Source organism: Aspergillus versicolor (genome assembly GCF_001890125.1).
Source record: "Aspergillus versicolor CBS 583.65 unplaced genomic scaffold ASPVEscaffold_5, whole genome shotgun sequence".
NCBI classification, from domain to species: domain Eukaryota; kingdom Fungi; phylum Ascomycota; class Eurotiomycetes; order Eurotiales; family Aspergillaceae; genus Aspergillus; species Aspergillus versicolor.
This window is the reverse complement of record NW_024467528.1, coordinates 610,277-627,625: the sequence shown is the minus strand read 5'-3', so window position 1 is coordinate 627,625 and position 17,349 is coordinate 610,277. Positions and strand designations below refer to the sequence as shown.

Here is a 17,349-nt window from a genome sequence, read left to right as displayed (position 1 = left end):
GTTGATCTTCTCTCCGAAACCGCCCGGAACGCTTCCCGGTGAGTCAACAGATGAAGTCACTGTGGCTCTCTCCAAGAACTTTGTATGGATTGCTAAGTCTAGGTTGTCTAACACACGACCACGTCCAACCGGACCCCATACGCCCGGACCCAGCTCTTTTTCTTCCCAGCTTTCTCGACCTTCTCCACCCGATCCCGCAGCCAGTTCTCTGTGATTCCCGATATCGTCCCTGTGTCTCGATTCCATTGGACTTTGAGTCGCAGCAAATCGCGTTTCTCTTTCTTTTTGATGACATGATCCCACTCGGTCTCCAGCCGTACCCTCCAATGTGTGTCTGACACGCGGCCTGCTGGATATACCTCTCCAATTAAACCTGCAACCCGGCCGAGATATTGACACCACCATGCTTCTTGTGCGGAGATACAGTGCATCAGGTTCTTTTGGTACGCCTCTTCTGTTGGTGCCAGGTCCCCTGCCCAACGCTCGGCGAGTATGAGCGCCATCATTGCACGCTCGGCGTGGGATATGCTGTTGGTGGAGGCTAGTAAACCTGTAGTTGTACTGTGTAAAGCGGCTGCAGTACGAGACTCTCTAGGCACCCGAGAATGAGCAAATAGAATGTTGCAAATAGCAGCAAGAAATTGTGGGGATAAAGACGAAGGTGGGTAGAAGGACTCAATCGGAGATGCGTTCTCCGGCAACGCGGACAGAAGCAGCCTCTTGCTGTCATCCGCGGACGGAGGTGCATACTGTATAGTCGAAGCAAGGAGGGGATCTTGGGCGCGAACTTCCTGTGGGAGTTTGTCAAACAGGAAGCCTTCACGGACACCTCCCTGACAGAACTGGATATGCGTAATCGCTGGCAAGGCATCCATGAGCACGTCTATCAACGCAGCAACGGCCGGAACCTGCAATGCACGGCGTTTCGACACCCCAAATATCTTTTGCGAACCCGATACTTCATGTAAAACGGCTGCAGTGTTGTGGAAATCCTCCCTCTTGGCCCGAAACCCGTTGATGATCGGAATCGGGTACGGGCTAACCTCAGCCTGCTTCATCAACACATACCCCCAACCTCTAAACCCCCCGCCGCAAAGATAGAGATCAAACTTCCCCTCCGCCTTGCTATTCTCTATCAGAGACTGCGGGATCTCAAGCTCCTCATAAGCCTTCCGGAAATTCTCCTTCATCTCCTCCGTCAATGCCTTCTCAGCCTTCTTCCCAGCAGCCTTAGCCTGCTCTAACCTTGCACTCAACGCCGCAGCCCCGTACGGAAAACTAAAAGACCCTTTGGGACAAGTAGTCACAGCTCCATCCTTAGCAATCACCCACGTAATCTGCGTACTTCCACCGCCCAAATCCATCGCAAGCCCAGCAACAACGCGCGAGCTACTCGCAATCCCCAAAGCACCAATCCGCCCCTCGTCCTCTTTCGATAGAAGACGCACTTCCCATCCAGTCTGCTCTTTGATCCGAGCCCTGAAAGCCTCGGAATTCGGTGCTGTACGTGTTGCTTCGGTGGCAAGAACGTAGACATTACCCCGCGGAACTTGGAAGTCCTCGCAGATTCCCTGGAATCGGACAAGTCGCTCCACTACTTCCTCGACGATCTCAGCTGGGATTGGAAGCCTGGTGCCGGGGCCGCCGGAGAATTGCGCATCGTATAGAGAGATCCCAGCCCTGTCTTGGTAGACGGTTGGCATAATTCGGGCGGTTGGTGGGGAAGTGTCAGTGATGGAGAATCGGATGCCGTTGCTGCAATTATTAGTTCTAGCTCTGTCTAATCAAGGATTCGGATCGTGTGATGTTGACTAGAAGTTATTGACATACCTCCCCATGTCCACAATGCCATAGAGGTGGGTGTTGTCTCCAGATTGGGCCATTCTGGGTGGATGGCGTCACTTGGTTCTCTTAATTCTGTAGAATCTGGCGAATATGGTCTCCAATATTTGCTTTTTAGGGCATAGATGCTTCGGCGCCTTGGTTCTCTGTGTAGAATGGCTGGCGGTCGAAAACTTAAAGGTGGGGTGGGCGACCCTTTGGGAGTTGAGAGTGCGGTTGTTGCTGAACCAATTTGGGGAGTTCCCTGGTTTAGATCAGGGACACATCAACGTGTATGTGCTCTTGGTAGGTTGGAACTAATTTTTGCAATCAAACAGCTTGAAAGTAAGTTCATCTACAAAATACGTAATCGCTAGGCCGGATGCTAAGACAGCAGATTCATTAGTCATAAATTTAGACTCATCAACTAACTTATTTTCTATATTTCGCGTCTTGGATGGCCCAACATGGCTACAGCACATATCTAAAACTGGCACCATAATTTTCCTCTCCCACAGCATGTCCCTTATCGTTCACCGCAGATCCGTTTTGGGGGCCATGCTGCCTGTCCAAACGTTTGTTCTCCCAAACTAGGAGGAACCGCAAAGACAAGGCGAGAATGGCGTTGAAAAACATAAATGCGGCGCACACGGACTGACCACGAATATAGCGCGGCCCATCACTATCGGGGAAGATATTTGTTCCTAGAAAAGGCCCACATTGCCCAATTAAATTGAGAATGACGATTCCCATTCCACGTCGGCTGTCAGAGCCTTGGTTATCTAAAAATTGCGGGTTAGTAAGTTTTCGAGACGATAGCGGGAGCAACATACTAAGAACCCAAGGCAGAATATTTGCGATGCATGGGAAAACTCCTGCGGCTGCTAGGAACACGCCAAAGTAGCGGACACCGACGGATGTGCAACCTGCAAGCAGAGCGTATCCGACTGTAGCCACCAAAGAAAAGAGGACAATTGTCAGGCCCCGTTGTTGAAGTCGGTCAGAGAGCCATGTAGTCAGGATACTGAAGAGGAATGAAATGAAGAACGGCGGGGCCGTAAGGCCCTGAGCATCGACTGCTTCGAATCCCATATCCTTCAGGATTGTCGGGAGGAATACAGGGAGCGAGGAGAAGCTCACGTTGCAGCTGAAGTACATGAGCTGGAGAGAGGTGGCGTTAGTTAAGCCATATCCTGTGCTAACGAACATAATGGTCACATACCGCCGTAATCCAGGGTTTCACGTCTAACAGTGTCTTTGCGAGCTCTTTCAAGTTAACTCCACTCACGCGCTCAGCCTCACCACTGCGACGAAGGCTTCGAGCCCTCGCAACATCCTTCTCCTCCTCATTTAGAAACCGCGCAGAAGAAGGGTGGTCTGGGAGGTAAAAATAGGCCAGGCCAGCAGCCAAAAGTGACGGGGCTCCTTCAACTAAAAATAATAGCCTCCAGTTGGCCAACTTGGAGTGACCTGACGTGATACCGTAGGCTAAGGCTCCAGCAAATGTGTTACTCAATGGTGCTGCGCTTACAAAAAGGCCACAGCGTAACCCTAACTCCCGACGGCCATAAAAGAAGGATAGCAGGTAGGGGGACCCCGGCCCAAAAGCTGCTTCTGCTGCACCAATGATGAAGCGCAGGGCCATTAATCCAGCCCAATTCTGTGCAGCCGCCTGGCACGTTGCGGCAATGCCCCTGGTTAACAGTCAGAAGGGCTTGAAGAAACACCTCGAAGTCGTGTTGTCTCTGACTCACCAAGTCAAAGCAGTGATCGCAGCCCATCGATGCGGTGGCATAAGCTTCCACATTAACGCAAGAGGCTCGAACAATACGTAAGCTATATAGAATATCGTCAGGAGCCATGGATACATGTTTCCGTGGATGTTCAAGTCCTCTTCCATTCCAGCAATTTTCGCATTTCTGTAGGGAATTAACGTCTAATTCGAGGGAAATGAAAAGAAGGGGTGACTAACCCGATATTACTTCGGTCCAGGAGAGCAAGAAGATCTAAAAGAAACACATTGATTAGAAGGGTTCATAAAACTAAATGTGCTGCCACCATAGTATGAAGCCTTACACAAGAAGCCCAGAAGAGTCGGAACCCGCAAATCCAGTTTCCGCACTACCCGAGCCTCAAGCTCGGGGTCAATAGTAACGCGTGGGGAGTGCATCTGGGGTAGGGCAGTATGGGATTCGTTCGCATAGCCAGCTAGTTCTTTCTCCGGGTCCGAGATTTTTTTGGCTGGCGCAAGATCATTCGGCATAGAATCATTGTGCGTATCGTTTTTAGGTTCAGTCACAGCGCCGCTGTCAGCTGCATGCTTCTTCCCGAAGAACCGCATGGTGGGTTGGGTGAATGAAAAATTGACGAGCTGGAGGATGTGGAGGAAAAGCTGCGAGGGCAAACGATCTTATAAGTGCACTCGCAGCAACGGAGGATTTCCCATCGCGGGCGTGATCAATATTGGGGGTGATCTACACACCAAACCACCGCTATCGGCCACTCACCGACGCGCGAGCTGGGTCGAGCTCAGCCCACGGGTGACGCCATTATTGCAGAGGCGGGGAAAGGGGACGCAAAGAATTGTCGGAAAAGAAAGCTCTCGCCGGGTGTCAAAGCCCTCGCAGGACATTCACGAATGGAAGAGAGCGAATAATGATGGAGAATACGTGCAAAACTTGCAAAATGATCTTCGGGGAAACTCTGGGCGACCCCGGGAGTTGGAGAACAAGCCCAATCACCACGGGAGGGCCAAAGCTTGGAGAAAGCCTAGGTCCGACCACAGAAGTCGATGAAACGTCGCTTCATGTCAGGGCAAAGACAGAGAGGCTGGGGATGCAGGGGAGACTGAGACTCTGCAAGGGCCCTTGCCTCTGGATAGGTTTTGTCGCGAACTACTCCCAACATGCAAGAGTGAGGAGATAAAGTTGGAGTATCATCGACCTCGGGATGCAATGGCTGGGGAAGCCCAGTTAGCCCTTGTGCTAAGCACCAGGCTACCCGCTTCGAACCCAGGCTAGCGGGTAATGATTCTTGCCTGAACTATGAGGTGTCGAGACCTAGTGGCGCATGCTTCCGTCAGCCACTGTGGCTTGCTAAGGAAACCTCACCTCAAATTTCCGCCTCGCGTTCGCGGTCGCTCCAAGCAGCCCAGTACTGCCTCTGCTCAGCTACCCGGGCAAACCCACCCCCCCCATCTCTCTCGAAATACCTTATCGGCCCTCGTGGCTATTTCCTGACCTACATTCGCGACCAAATTGTATCCGTTGATCATAAGCCATTGCGGTCCCTGGTCACAATGGATGACCCAGCCAGTCGCGTCCCCGGGCAATTGGTATAGCCTCACCTGAGCTCAATCATGATCCCTTGAATCGTTCGCTGACCCTGGATTCGTTATAATTAACAGCTGCCCCATATGCATCTCGTGTCGCGCAATCGCTACCCGCTGATGCATATGATGCCTACCGAAACCGTCGTCGAATACCTCCTCTCCGCGCCCAAGATAGTCCGCGAAGGACAACCGATGCACTGGACGTTCCTGGACGGCCCACAAGATGGCACCGTTATGCTTACATGGCAACCTCTGAACCACCTGGGGACCAACTTTGCGAGCGATGGTTATGTTTGGGCCGACGCCGAGCAGGCGTTTACCTTTGAGGCTCGAGGCTACGTATGTTTCTTCTTCCCACTCGCTAGTTGGCATAGCCACTGGAATCGATGCTAATATCTGCGCGCCAGGTCGTGGAAATGTGGCTGCACCGCAGCGGTTATCATCCTCCCAATGAGTCGCTCGCAATCCATTCTCGCAGACGATACCGGCTCCTACCAACCAAAGTCCCAAACCCCAACCTGCCTCCGCCTGATCCTTCGCTATGGATCGTACACTATTCCCGATCGCCTCCTACGGACCACATTCCCGCAAACCGAATCCCAGTCCTCCCCCAAATCCAAGGCATGCTGGCCCAGCGTCGGTTCCTACAGAGCCAAGGTATACTGGCGCGCAAGGACTTCATGTTGCATGACCGGAATAACTGGCCCGCGATTGGATTACCGCCCCAAATGGGCGTTCAGCAGGGCTACCAGCAACCCCAGGCGCAATTTCCGAGTGCAATGGTCGGACGGCAGCCATTTTACCCGCAGCCCGGACCAGGTGCGCAGCCTCCCGCTGGTCCGGCCCAGGCAAAAGCGCCGCGTGGGCATCGCGCTTCGTCGGCGGCGGTTAATGCGGCCACCGCCGATTTTGCTCTAGAAGACGAAGATGTTTCCGCGGGCGACATCATGGACCTTCTTACGCCTCGTGAAGTGAGCAAAATGAGGTATCAGCAGCATCATGAATGGATGGAAGAAGTTTTGGCCTCGCCGTACGCTATCAGTCAAATCACTCCAGTATCCTTGGGCTTAGGTAGGAAAGGAGAACTTGAGTCGTTAACTACAGGATTCTTCGATGCACCTGTCGGCCCTGCCAACGGAGAGTCGACAGACGGCAACGAAGCAAAGCAGGCGACCAAACTGGAGCCGGAGAAGGCTGAAGAGTTTGCCGATCGCGTTGCCAAGAAGGTCGCAGATATGACAGCGGAGATCGAAAAGTTGAAGAAGCGACACGCCCGACGGATGGAAAAATTCAACCGTACTTCTTTACTAAAAGACGCCGAAATTAAGTTGCGCGATGCTGCATCCGACCCAGCAGATACTGGTTCCGAGGTGTGGAGGCTGGAAGGGCGTATTGAAATACCTACCGATGAAGATAATGTGCCTCTTGCGCCGATAGAGCACAAGGCCAAATACAAGGTTGGCGATATCGTCAAGGAGGTAGAAGACAAATGGCAGAAGCAAATTGTACCAGAGCCAAAGGTATCCTGCATTGAAAAGGGTGGTCTGCTGGAAAAGATTGAACCGGAGCAGAAGACAACAGAGGCTGATGTCGATATGGATCATGGGGACACCAACCTGCTTGACCAGTTCACTACTCAAGGCCAACCACTCGCTACGACAGCCCCAGCCATATCTGTCGCACAGCCAACTACGGGCGTCACGCAGCAGGATCAATCTTTGGTGGGTCTAGATATTGATATGGACCTGGGAAACATTCAACCCGCGGGCACCGCCTCCGGCGAGACTGGTGATTGGGTCATGGTGAATGACAAAAAGGACGACACTCCAGGTAGCGGCATCCAGGGTCTAACGCCCGGAAATACAGGCACAGATACCGGACTCGATGGTGCAAACTTTGACTTCACCAACATGGACAGTGCCGGCGACGCGCTTGCTGCGTACACCGAACAGAATGATGGCCTGGATCTCCCTGATTTGGAGAACTCTGCCTTTGGGGACGCATTCCACGCATCAGATAACGAAAACACGCACCATCATGATGCGGACGACATGGCTTGATGCGGGATGTCGGATAGTTTTTTTTTTCTTTTAATCAGTTGTGGTTATGTTTTACTAGTAAGGTACGGTGGTGTTGGATTTGGCCATTTTGCGGCGCGGGCTTTTTCTTCCAAGGTTTTCTTCGTATTAGGTAGCCCCTTCGCATAGAGCAGGGCAGGCAGATAAAATTTATTGACATCATATCGCCTATCTGATTACCTTACTTCGATGCAGCGGGCCTAATGCTCTCTCCTCGCCCCTTATAATAAAGATAGTGCAGGTGATCTCAGCTGTCGTCCCCGCGCTGCGACAGTCATGCTCCTCAGCTGAGCTTGCATTAGGCACTTTGGGGATTCGCCTCAGCTGAAGATATCATCGACAATAGAACCCAGTAATTAATGTCTATAAATGGCCCCATCCTGGTCAGGCTTTTGCCAGGGTGTGTTCGCATCGCCGAGCTGACCTGCCCCGGCTTGGAAACCATCACCGGGAGCGATCATCTGCCAGATGTCTAGACCTGCGCAGGTCAAATGATTCACCCACAAGTCTTGAGTATATGAAGTATTGCCTAGGGAACATTCCTAGTGGATTTTTTTATAGTCGTTTCTTTGGAAATATATCCAACTCACAACGCAGTACTACCATTTCTTCTAAACACTGAAGCATACAACGACGCAAACATGTGCTTCTCCAATAATGACGACGAGGAAGACTGCCGCTCTGTCCGAGTCACAGAATATCGCTCTCGTCCTCTCAGAGTGCCTTTTCCACTGCGGCATCGTTCAAGTTGTCCATCTCCTCCTATGGTGCATTGTCCCAGTACATCAACGGCCATCATCTACCCCCCTCACCACTACGACTGCTCCCAACACTGTAGCCCGCCGCATTCTCCGCGGGCTTCCTACACTATTACTAGGAGGCGCGTCCGTATCCGACGCGAAACAATATATCCCGCTGGGCGGATGACGCTCTTCTCTAGTGCATACAGGAAATGCCCTCCAGAGTCACCGCCACTAGTGGAGTACATAGAACCCGGTCGACGGCGACGAGCATGGGAAAACGGGGAGATCAAATATATACCCATCCGATAAGCAGCAAGTTGTATAGCAGCCCAACAATAAGCTTTATAGCACAACGAATGGGAAGCATGGGTTTATTGTTCGCACCCCACGCGAGATCTATACATTACCCGAAAACGGGAACAGAGACCCCCGACACCACCGCAGATTGGATACCACTACCCAGAGTATCGTCTTTCCAGCGGAACATCCCATCTGGAACATGAATCACCTGCTCATTTTGCGGTTTTGCATACTGCAGAATGACCTCAGGATTCTGAGCTCGCCTCGTGACGTCACGAGCTATGCCCATGAGCTCAGCATAAAGAGAGCATGGACGGTATGGGGGGTTTTCAGGCTTATAACCCTGTGTTAGGGAATCTAAAGCACAATTGTTTCATAATTATCAGATTGGCCTTGACAAGTTTGATAATCCTAAGTCCGACCTATTCAGGAAGGTGCAACCCTACCAAAGCTTCCTTAAACTTTCCATATATATGTATAGTTTATTTTTGTTGTTGAATTGATCTTACCACCACCATATTATAACCAAAAACAAATAACTGTCTTCGGTACACCGCGGTCGCAAAGATGTATGGCCTCTGGGAGCAAACCTACAGCTAGGGTAGTAGCTAATTAGCACTCAGGAACCGAACTCTTTCCGGCAAAAGAAGAAGCACCGGCAGCTCTGGCCGCAGCCGGTTCAATTTTGGGAGCATCCGCAGTCTTCAGCAGCCCTTGTTGAGCAAGAAAATGAGCCGAGTGATCAAGAGCGAGAACTCGGCCGCCGCCGCCCATGAGTCGGCAGGCAGACAGCGCATCGCCGTCGGAGAGCAGGTGTCCGATTGGGGCGAGACTACTGAAGACGAGACCATCTCGGACATCTCGGACAAGCTTGGTGTTCTGCTAGCGGAGATGGGCGAGGAGGAGGACGCTTTTGCTCAAAATTTGGATGAATATCGCACTGTCCTCAAGCATATTCGCGATACGGAGGGCTCTGTTCAGCCAACCCGTGACCAGCGAGCTAAGATTTCGGACGAGATCCAGCGCGTCAAGCTGAAGGATCCCAATAGCCACAAAATAGACACCTTGGAACAGGAGCTCGTTAGAGCTGAGGCCCAGAATCTTGTCGCTGAAGCACAGTTGATCAATGTGGTAGGTCATACTTTCTACGTGATGGGCTCACTTTTTAGATACTGACAGTGGGCCTTTATAGACCAGGCAGAGATTCAAGGAGGCATACAGCCTTCACCTGGCTGCTGTCATTGAGCGAAGCGAAAAGCAGGCTCTACTTGCCCATCATGGTCGTCGTCTGCTAAACTGCATCGATGACACCTCCGTGGTCCCCGGAGATGAGGCAAGGGCGTATGTGCATGGCGCCGAGGCCAAGCGAATAATTGAACAGGCCGAGCAGGACATTCGCTCTTATAGGATTCAAATGGAACCCGTCCACGTTGAAGACTCTGGAGCGCAAGCTCTCCCCACGGGAGTCTCGCCACCCTCTTCTGGCCGTGCAGCCCGCGTGACAACTGCAACCGACTCCCAGGCCATGGAATCCCAGGGAGCAGAGACTCGTGAGTTTGAGCCTCAGGCATTGGGAGCTACAATGGGAACTGGCGCAGTGGGAACTCAGGCAATGGGTCCTCAGGCCGTGGAGTCTCAGGACATGGGACGCCGTGACTTGCAATCTGAGGAGATGAGGCGTCAAGAGATCGAGGCGCAAGAAATGAGACGCCAGGAGATAGCATCCCAAGAGATGAGACGTCGTGACATGGAAGCCGAGGAGATGAGACGCCAAGAGATTGAGGCTGAAGAGATGAGACGTCGTGAAATGGAAGCTGAGGCAGTGCGACGTCAAGAGATGGAATCCCAAGAAATCAGGCGCCGTGAGATGGAAGCTGAGGCAATGAGGCGTCAAGAGATGGAATCCCAAGAAATCAGGCGCCGTGAGATGGAAGCTGAGGCAATGAGGCGTCAAGAGATGGAGTCTCGTGAGGCTGAGTATATGAAGGGAGAATCTGAAGACGTCCAGGCAGCAGATACTCAGGCAGAGGACACTTCTGCTTGGGAGGACTACTCCCAGGTTTCGCCTACAAATGCAGCACCTCGCGGAAGAGTCCATAGCATGGCCGCTCCAATGATGGAGGCCGACGCCTTGGAGGCACGAAATGTTGCTGCTTCGGGCAGAGGTAAGCAGATGGGAGGTGCTAATGGCTTGAAGGGCCTGGGTGAGAAGCAAAAGACTTCAGCCATAAATAAGGAGGGCGTCAACGGCGGCATTTCGGACAACCCAGAGTTCACCTTCCGCCCAACGAAGAAAGGAGACCACCTTGGGACTCCTCTAGATGCCCATGTGCAGCGTGTTGCAGTTCCCATTTAAAGAGGATACTGTTGTAATCCAAGGAATTGTTGCTGTGTTAATACTCATACTGTCTGTATTCCCGTTAGTAATTGTTAATAGTCTGCTTGAATTGAGATTACTGTATTGTTTCGAATACAGGATACAAGAGTAGAAAAGTAGAAGAGTAGAAGAGTAGAAGAGTGCTGTAGTAATGAGTTCATGCCTGAAGCCCGAGGCTGCAACACGTGACCCAGGCTCCAAGGTGACGACGCGGGCGGCGGCCCTTCTGGGAAGCTCCAGCGTCAGAAGCTCAGCTTTGGAGCTCCATCTTCGTCCTCCATCTCTTCGCACTCCATCCTCCCTCTCGTTCATTTCCTGTATCATAACCCCACCAGAATAAATATCACCGCCGCAGTCAGTTGCACATCATGGATCAATTAGTCCGCCAATACTCCCAGGCGCCGCATCAGAACGAGTTCTACTCGGAGCAAGAGCAGCATGATCTGGTAGAGGGTCTGCCTCCTCTTTCTCTGAAATTCGCCCTTCCTCCGGTTGCAAACGTAAGCTCTATCATTTGATCTTTGCTCTAGCGGTGTGGGATGACTTGTGGTGGATTTCGTTTGGTGACGAAGCAGCGGCGAGGCCAGCATCGCGGAGACTGGCCTTTTGGGCCGGCCAATATCCGTGTATTGAGAACATTGACTAACACCGCTTCTCTTCTGTCTAGCACTCTGCTTTCCTCCGTGCGATGACCGATGACCATTCGAACCCCAACTGCCCCATCAAACTCGCTCACGGAACAACAACACTCGCATTCCGATTCCAGGGTGGAATTGTACGTCGCTCTAACCGGTCAAAATGTTTTTCTCATCACTAGGTGTCCCGCTGACTGGCGTAAAATAGATTGTCTGCACAGATTCCAGAGCTACGGCTGGAAACTGGATTGCTAGTCAGACGGTGAAGAAGGTCATTCCGGTCTCGAGATTGAGCCGTGCAGAGGATAAGCCGGGCAACAATGACCCCGTTCCTGGTCTTCTGGGGACCATGGCTGGTGGTGCCGCAGTATGTGCATTGTTATTATGTGTTTTCCCGGGAAGAGTGGCCATACTGATATTTATTGCCTAGGATTGTCAATACTGGCTTAGATATCTGAGTCAACAATGCACACTACATGGTGAGTTTGGTCGCGCTCGCATATCGCATCGCGCGATGCTGACATGGAATAGAAATCCGCCACAAACGCCGCATCACAGTTGCCGCCGCCTCGAAGATTCTCGCTAATCTTACGTACGCATACAAGGGATATGGTCTGAGTATGGGAACAATGTTGGCAGGAGTACGTGCAGCTAAACACGTTCCCGAATATCTTGATCCTTGAAACTAAATCTAACTTGCTGCGATGTAGGTGACACCGCAAGAAGGACCTGCTCTGTACTACATCGACTCCGACGGTACCCGCCTTCCCGGAAACCTATTCTGTGTTGGATCCGGTCAGACTTTCGCCTACGGTGTGCTCGACGCAAACTACCGGTACGATCTGACTGAGGAGGAGGCTCTTGAGCTCGGACGGAGGAGTATTCTTGCTGCCATGCACCGTGATGCCTACTCTGGTGGTTTCATCAACCTTTACCACGTGAAGGAAGAGGGATGGGTCCACCACGGCTTCGACGATATGAACCCGATATTCTGGAAGACGAAGTTGGAGAAGGGCGAATTCTCCAACGTTACATCGACGCTTACAACGCACTTCTAAAGGCTGTTATGTTAGATAGGGGATTACCGTCCTTTGCGATTTCTTGTTCTCTAAGTATCCAATGAATTTTACCGACTCATGTCTGTCTGGGTTCATCGGGTTTCATCGAACAAGAGCTTATGACACAACCTACACTTCACTGACCAGAATTGCCCTGATGTAATGAAAAGAACTAATGCTATTGCCAACAATGATATAAACGATATCCCCAAGAACTCAATAGATACAAAAGATATCTTAAAACATCAATACAAGCATTGCTGACAAGAAAATCGCTCCCCATCTATGTATAAACATGCTTTTTATGGTGTACACCCTTCCCCTCCAAGTTTTAGTAGTAGAAGGTGGGGATAGTATTAATTATCAACCCGGAACTTCATGCGAATGCCCATCGCCGCAAGTTCCACATCCAGATATCGCAGCACACCTGGCACGGCAACAACAGTAACATTGTCACCACCAACAAAGCGCTTCCCATCTCCATCCTCCCACACAACCGCACGGGAATCATCGAAGACAGCCTCCCTGGCACACCGCCTACACCGCACAATACCGGCATTCCCACCAAGCGCACCAGAGGCCTGGTGCGACGACGATGAACCAGAACCCGAAGCCTTAGCCGCCAATCGCGCCTTGCTCGAGCCAACCGATGAAACGGCAACTTGGGTCGACAAGAAGGACCCACAGTCGCGACAGATCCAAGAGCGCTGCGAATCGGAACAGTTCATCAATCGGTCCTGGAGGATGAAGGCCGCACCGTGCGCAATCAGCGAATCACGCTCCATCTCTCCAACACGGATACCACCACCCTTTGCACGACCCTTAACGGGTTGGCCGGTGAGGTTGTTGACAGGACCAGTGGTACGGACTTGGAACTTGTCGTTGACCATGTGACGCAGACGTTGGTAGTGGACGACGCCGATGAAGATGTCGGCTGCAAATTCCTTGCCAGTGATTCCTGAGTAGAGAGGCTCATTCCCGAAGTAGTTGTATCCAGCTTTGCGGAGTTGTTCGCCAAAGTAGTCTGTCGCGGTGTTTTCTTCGGAGAATTGGAAGGGTGTGCAGTCTTGTGGGTGGCCGTGCAGCGAGCCAGCTTTACCGGCCATGGATTCGATCATTTGGGCGATTGTCATTCCTGTTTAGGCCTGTTAGTTTTATTGAATAACGAAAAGGTATGAGTTGGGGGTTCTTACGAGAGGGGAAAGCGTGAGGGTTGATGATGAGGTCTGGTTGGATACCACTCTCGGAGAAGGGCATGTCGACTGCTGGCCAAAGTTGAGAGCAAACACCCTTTTGACCGTGACGTGAAGAGAATTTGTCACCGATAATGGGCTTTCGGGGGATGCGGTACTTGACGCTGAGTGATTGTACAGGCTCGGTACCAGTTTCAGAACCCATGACACGGACGCTATCGACGTATGCTATTTCGTCGTCCTTGTATTTCATAAACTGCGTGACGCCGTCCACATTGACGTATGAATCTGAGGCTGCATCGTATCGTACTGTGTGGTACGCAGCAACAATGTCGCCGCTGGTGATTCTAGCACCAATATAAGGAAGACCGTCCTCGTCGAGAGTCTGACGCCACTCAGCACGGACTTCACCATTCGGAGCAAACCCGAAAAGCTTTTGAATTGCCTGTCGAGACTTCGTTCGCCTTGAGTCCTTCTCATCAAGAGCGTGAATCTTTGTTTTGTAGACTGTACCATAACCGAAGCCACGTTCGTGAGAGGATTTGTTGATAATCATAGCGTCATCCATGTCGTAACCCGTGTATGAAATAATAGCGACAACGGCATTCGTGCCGTTGGGGAAGTTGTCTAGGCCGTAAGCGTTGTAGAGCGGTGGTCGCACAATAGGTGTTTGACCGGTTTGTAACCGGTAGAGTTTGTTGTCCGTGCGATAGTCGATTGCTGTACCTGGCGTACCCATGGTCTGCTTGCTCATTTGGCACTGGTACATGTTACGTGGAGATTGGTTATAGTCTGAGAAAGGAGTCATGTTGGCGACGATTGAGAGAATGTTTGTGGGGGTAAATTCGATGTGACTCGAAACTCCCTTGATCAAGTCTGACGGCAAGCAGGCAATCTCCATGAATGGTTGTTCGAATGGGCCGACGTAGTCTAGTTTATCGAGCGGCAAGTACTTGACGGGGCGGAACATCCGAGCAGCCTGTGAAAACATGTAGACCCCAGGGTATTGACCACCAGCTGAATTGGGAACATATCCAATTTCCAGGTCCAGAGGAACATCATGGGCGCCGGAAACCTTCCAGTGTCTGAGAGTGGTGGCAATTGCGCGCGCCTGCTTAGGCGAGCAGTATCCAATAATCCTACCATCCAATTGAACACTTACACTCTCAGCTAATGAGACGGACGATTCGTTGCGAACACCAAGCTGGACAAGTAGTTTTGGAAGGCGGGAGACGTCGGTATCCTTGGTGGTAATCAGACACTTGTGGGCAAGATGGTTAAGTAGACCACACGGAGATCCATCAGGGGTATGCACAGGGCAAAGGAAACCCCAACTCTCCGGAAGGAGCTTACGAACGGTAGTCGTTTTGAGTTGCGCGAAGAAGCTACCTCTGTGAATCATCCGGAAATGACTGATGAATCGGTAGAAGTTGATCTTCTCCGCCATGACAGTGTAACCAGAAGTTTGCTGCAAATCAAGACCGGTAGGACTGACAAGGTTACCCGTAGAAAGGAAGTACTCCATGGCACCTCCAATGTTCTCGTTGGACCTCTTTATGACTCTGCTCACAAAATCTCTCTCAAAAGCTGGATCTGTGAACCTCGCGCCATGGTTCCGGTTAGACCAATCCCTGAGGATAGTTCCAAACGACCTCACCCACTCATCAAGTCTTTCCTTCAACAACATGCCGTAGAGGAACCCTCCTAGCAAGATTTCCTGGTTGGAGACAGCATCGGGGTTGTCAGGAGCACAGTCACCGGCGACGACGGCGTAAAGCTTGCGGATCATGAACATGAGCATTTTGAACTTGTCGTAATCCTGGGTCTCCGTTACATTCTGGTTGCCCAGATGTGGCAGAACAACCCTGCGAAGAAATTCTGCGCCTGCTTCCTCGTTCGGCATGTCCGCTGCGACACCGAGGACGGGCTTGAATTTCTCTCCGATAAATGCTCGGCATTCTGAACGACTGTGTAGTTTGTAGGCCTTATATGTCCGCAGCAAAAGTTCAACTCGGTCTGTAACGAACGTGTTATTGATACCCTCAGAAGAGGCACCACCAACAATTGCTTCGAAGATTTCGCGGTCGTTCGTCTCTACCAAAGCCTTGAGAATCATCACCACAGGGATAATATACTCATTTTTCCGCCATGAGAATCGGAACGTCACGTTTCCGTCATTAAGGTAGTGTAAAACATTCGTTTGCGAAGTCTGGTCGGGTCGTACCGATCGTATTTGAATACCGAATTTCGTGTATGCGTGGCCACGGTTCATGAAGGTGTTACGGACAATGGCCATGGGATAGTTACGCCTTCCGACGATCAGCATACGAATCAGCTTTTCGTTACCGTTGACGATGAAATAGCCGCCCAATTCTTCTGATTCCTCCTTGTGCTGGACGAGCTCTGCCGGGGTTGCTTTTTCCAGGTAGCATCTGTTGGTCTGCAATTGAAGTCAGATCTAGCACCAACCAAGGGACGGCACATTCAATGCAGGAAGCTAGTCACTCACCCTCAACATGATTGGGACTTGGCCAAGTTCCCGAAGAGACTCTGTCCAGTCTCCATTATTGACCCGATATTCAATCCTCGCACGGAGCTTTCCACGGTACGTCGCATGCCTTTCTCTGCACTCGGATGGGTATATATTGCGGTTGCGAGCGGTATATTTATTTGTCGGGGGAATAGCAGGTTTCTCGAGGAAGACTTCTTTGATTCGAACATGAAGTTTATTCCGCCTCGGGGGTTTCCGGCCCTCCGCAAGACGTTGTTGCTTTTGGTCGGCAGTTTCAACGACCTCATCAAGGAAAGTCTTGGTTCCAATGTCTTTAAGACCGGCTTCTAGGATTCCGCCGCTCTCGAAAAGCGCATTGAAAGAGTCGACGTGCGGCTTGATAGATTCGGCGAGGGTAGGATATGCGGTTTTGTCCTCAGGAGGATTCCGAAAGAGCTTCTCTCGCTTCAAAATATCGTAATTTACGGACCAATTGGTATCTGTCGCGGCGGGAGCCATCGTGGATTTTGCGGATGCCTTGCCGGCCTTTTTCACTGGAGTAGTAGGCGGGTTTGCATGCGACGGTTCAGTCAGAATAGGGTGTAAAGAACTGAAAATGGAGATGTTTTGATCGGTAGCAGGTCCCTTGCACAAAGTGCGGGATCAATGAAAGGCACCCCAGAGAATTGAAAGAGAGCGACTCGCAAGAGAAGCACGAGGGCCGGCTTGGAATCTGAAGCCTCTGTCCAAGGTCCCGACTGGGAAATTTTTTGAGGTGGAACTGCCGGACAGATATCGTCACGTGGTGATAGTTGTCTATGCCTCAGGCATGGAAAGAGCCGTTTTTGTGCCTTAGGCGATAAGGCAGTCAAGCATCCGATCGTGGCTCATCGTCGCGACCAAAAGTGAGCCTTGCGAGTCTTTCGAGTTCTCGTGAGGATAAGTGGCGTCATTGAAGCTATTCTAATAATTCAAGTCTAGTCTTCCATTTTACTCCAAGTGAAGCCAGGCAAACACTGAAGCAGGCAGCTCCTCATCCCTCTCCTGTCCCGTGAGCTGAAGTCCCACCCTCCTCCCCACGACTACATGCGAACAAGCTACCGGTTTGGTTGCAAATCACTACCAACTTCAGCTATCAAAAGCTAAACAGTCGCCTTAGTGGTGCAGCGTTGCAGACAAGGAATCCATCACAGACCGGCCTGACGGCACACACTTGCACTGACAGGGACCGGGAGAGCTAACGAGCAACTACGGCGAGGCGATCCCCTCACGGTCATGCGTGCACATAGATCGGAGTAGTCGAGTTTCACCGCAAGTACTCC

The 17,349-nt window shown here is 51.4% G+C and overlaps 6 protein-coding genes across 6 annotated transcripts; 4 read left to right on the top strand and 2 right to left on the bottom strand.

The window, feature by feature from the left end:
- Nucleotides 1-107: 107 nt before the first annotated feature.
- On the bottom strand, nucleotides 108-4,162 carry ASPVEDRAFT_131442 (uncharacterized protein; the record flags this gene model as incomplete). Its single annotated transcript, XM_040806817.1, has 8 exons — nucleotides 108-1,755; nucleotides 1,831-1,867; nucleotides 2,319-2,603; nucleotides 2,655-2,982; nucleotides 3,044-3,515; nucleotides 3,576-3,740; nucleotides 3,794-3,827; nucleotides 3,898-4,162. 8 exons carry the CDS (start codon nucleotides 4,160-4,162, stop codon nucleotides 108-110), a joined length of 3,234 nt encoding a protein of 1,077 aa, XP_040668026.1.
- On the top strand, nucleotides 3,842-4,740 carry ASPVEDRAFT_665585 (uncharacterized protein). The gene has a single exon (XM_040815894.1). The coding sequence runs from the start codon at nucleotides 4,161-4,163 to the stop codon at nucleotides 4,614-4,616; it is 456 nt and encodes a 151-aa protein (XP_040668025.1). The 5' UTR covers nucleotides 3,842-4,160; the 3' UTR covers nucleotides 4,617-4,740.
- Nucleotides 4,741-5,119: 379 nt separating this feature from the next.
- Nucleotides 5,120-7,212, top strand: ASPVEDRAFT_28865 (uncharacterized protein; the record flags this gene model as incomplete). Its single annotated transcript, XM_040810162.1, has 3 exons — nucleotides 5,120-5,155; nucleotides 5,228-5,491; nucleotides 5,560-7,212. The coding sequence occupies 3 exons, from the start codon at nucleotides 5,120-5,122 to the stop codon at nucleotides 7,210-7,212; spliced, it is 1,953 nt and encodes a 650-aa protein (XP_040668024.1).
- Nucleotides 7,213-8,412: 1,200 nt separating this feature from the next.
- On the top strand, nucleotides 8,413-10,744 carry ASPVEDRAFT_41752 (uncharacterized protein). Its single transcript, XM_040812418.1, has 3 exons — nucleotides 8,413-8,842; nucleotides 8,897-9,404; nucleotides 9,466-10,744. Coding segments are annotated over exons 1-3 (1,674 nt in total). The 5' UTR covers nucleotides 8,413-8,840; the 3' UTR covers nucleotides 10,630-10,744.
- A 150-nt stretch (nucleotides 10,745-10,894) lies between these two features.
- Nucleotides 10,895-12,532, top strand: pre2 (proteasome core particle subunit beta 5). The gene is made up of 6 exons (XM_040815888.1): nucleotides 10,895-11,150; nucleotides 11,318-11,425; nucleotides 11,494-11,652; nucleotides 11,716-11,764; nucleotides 11,817-11,926; nucleotides 11,996-12,532. Exons 1-6 carry the CDS (start codon nucleotides 11,019-11,021, stop codon nucleotides 12,341-12,343), a joined length of 906 nt encoding a protein of 301 aa, XP_040668022.1. The 5' UTR covers nucleotides 10,895-11,018; the 3' UTR covers nucleotides 12,344-12,532.
- Nucleotides 12,522-16,880, bottom strand: ASPVEDRAFT_665103 (DNA-directed RNA polymerase I core subunit RPA135). The gene is made up of 3 exons (XM_040815892.1): nucleotides 16,046-16,880; nucleotides 13,537-15,976; nucleotides 12,522-13,478 (listed from the first exon to the last, which is right to left on the bottom strand). The coding sequence occupies exons 1-3, from the start codon at nucleotides 16,544-16,546 to the stop codon at nucleotides 12,700-12,702; spliced, it is 3,720 nt and encodes a 1,239-aa protein (XP_040668021.1). The 5' UTR covers nucleotides 16,547-16,880; the 3' UTR covers nucleotides 12,522-12,699.
- Nucleotides 16,881-17,349: the final 469 nt, after the last annotated feature.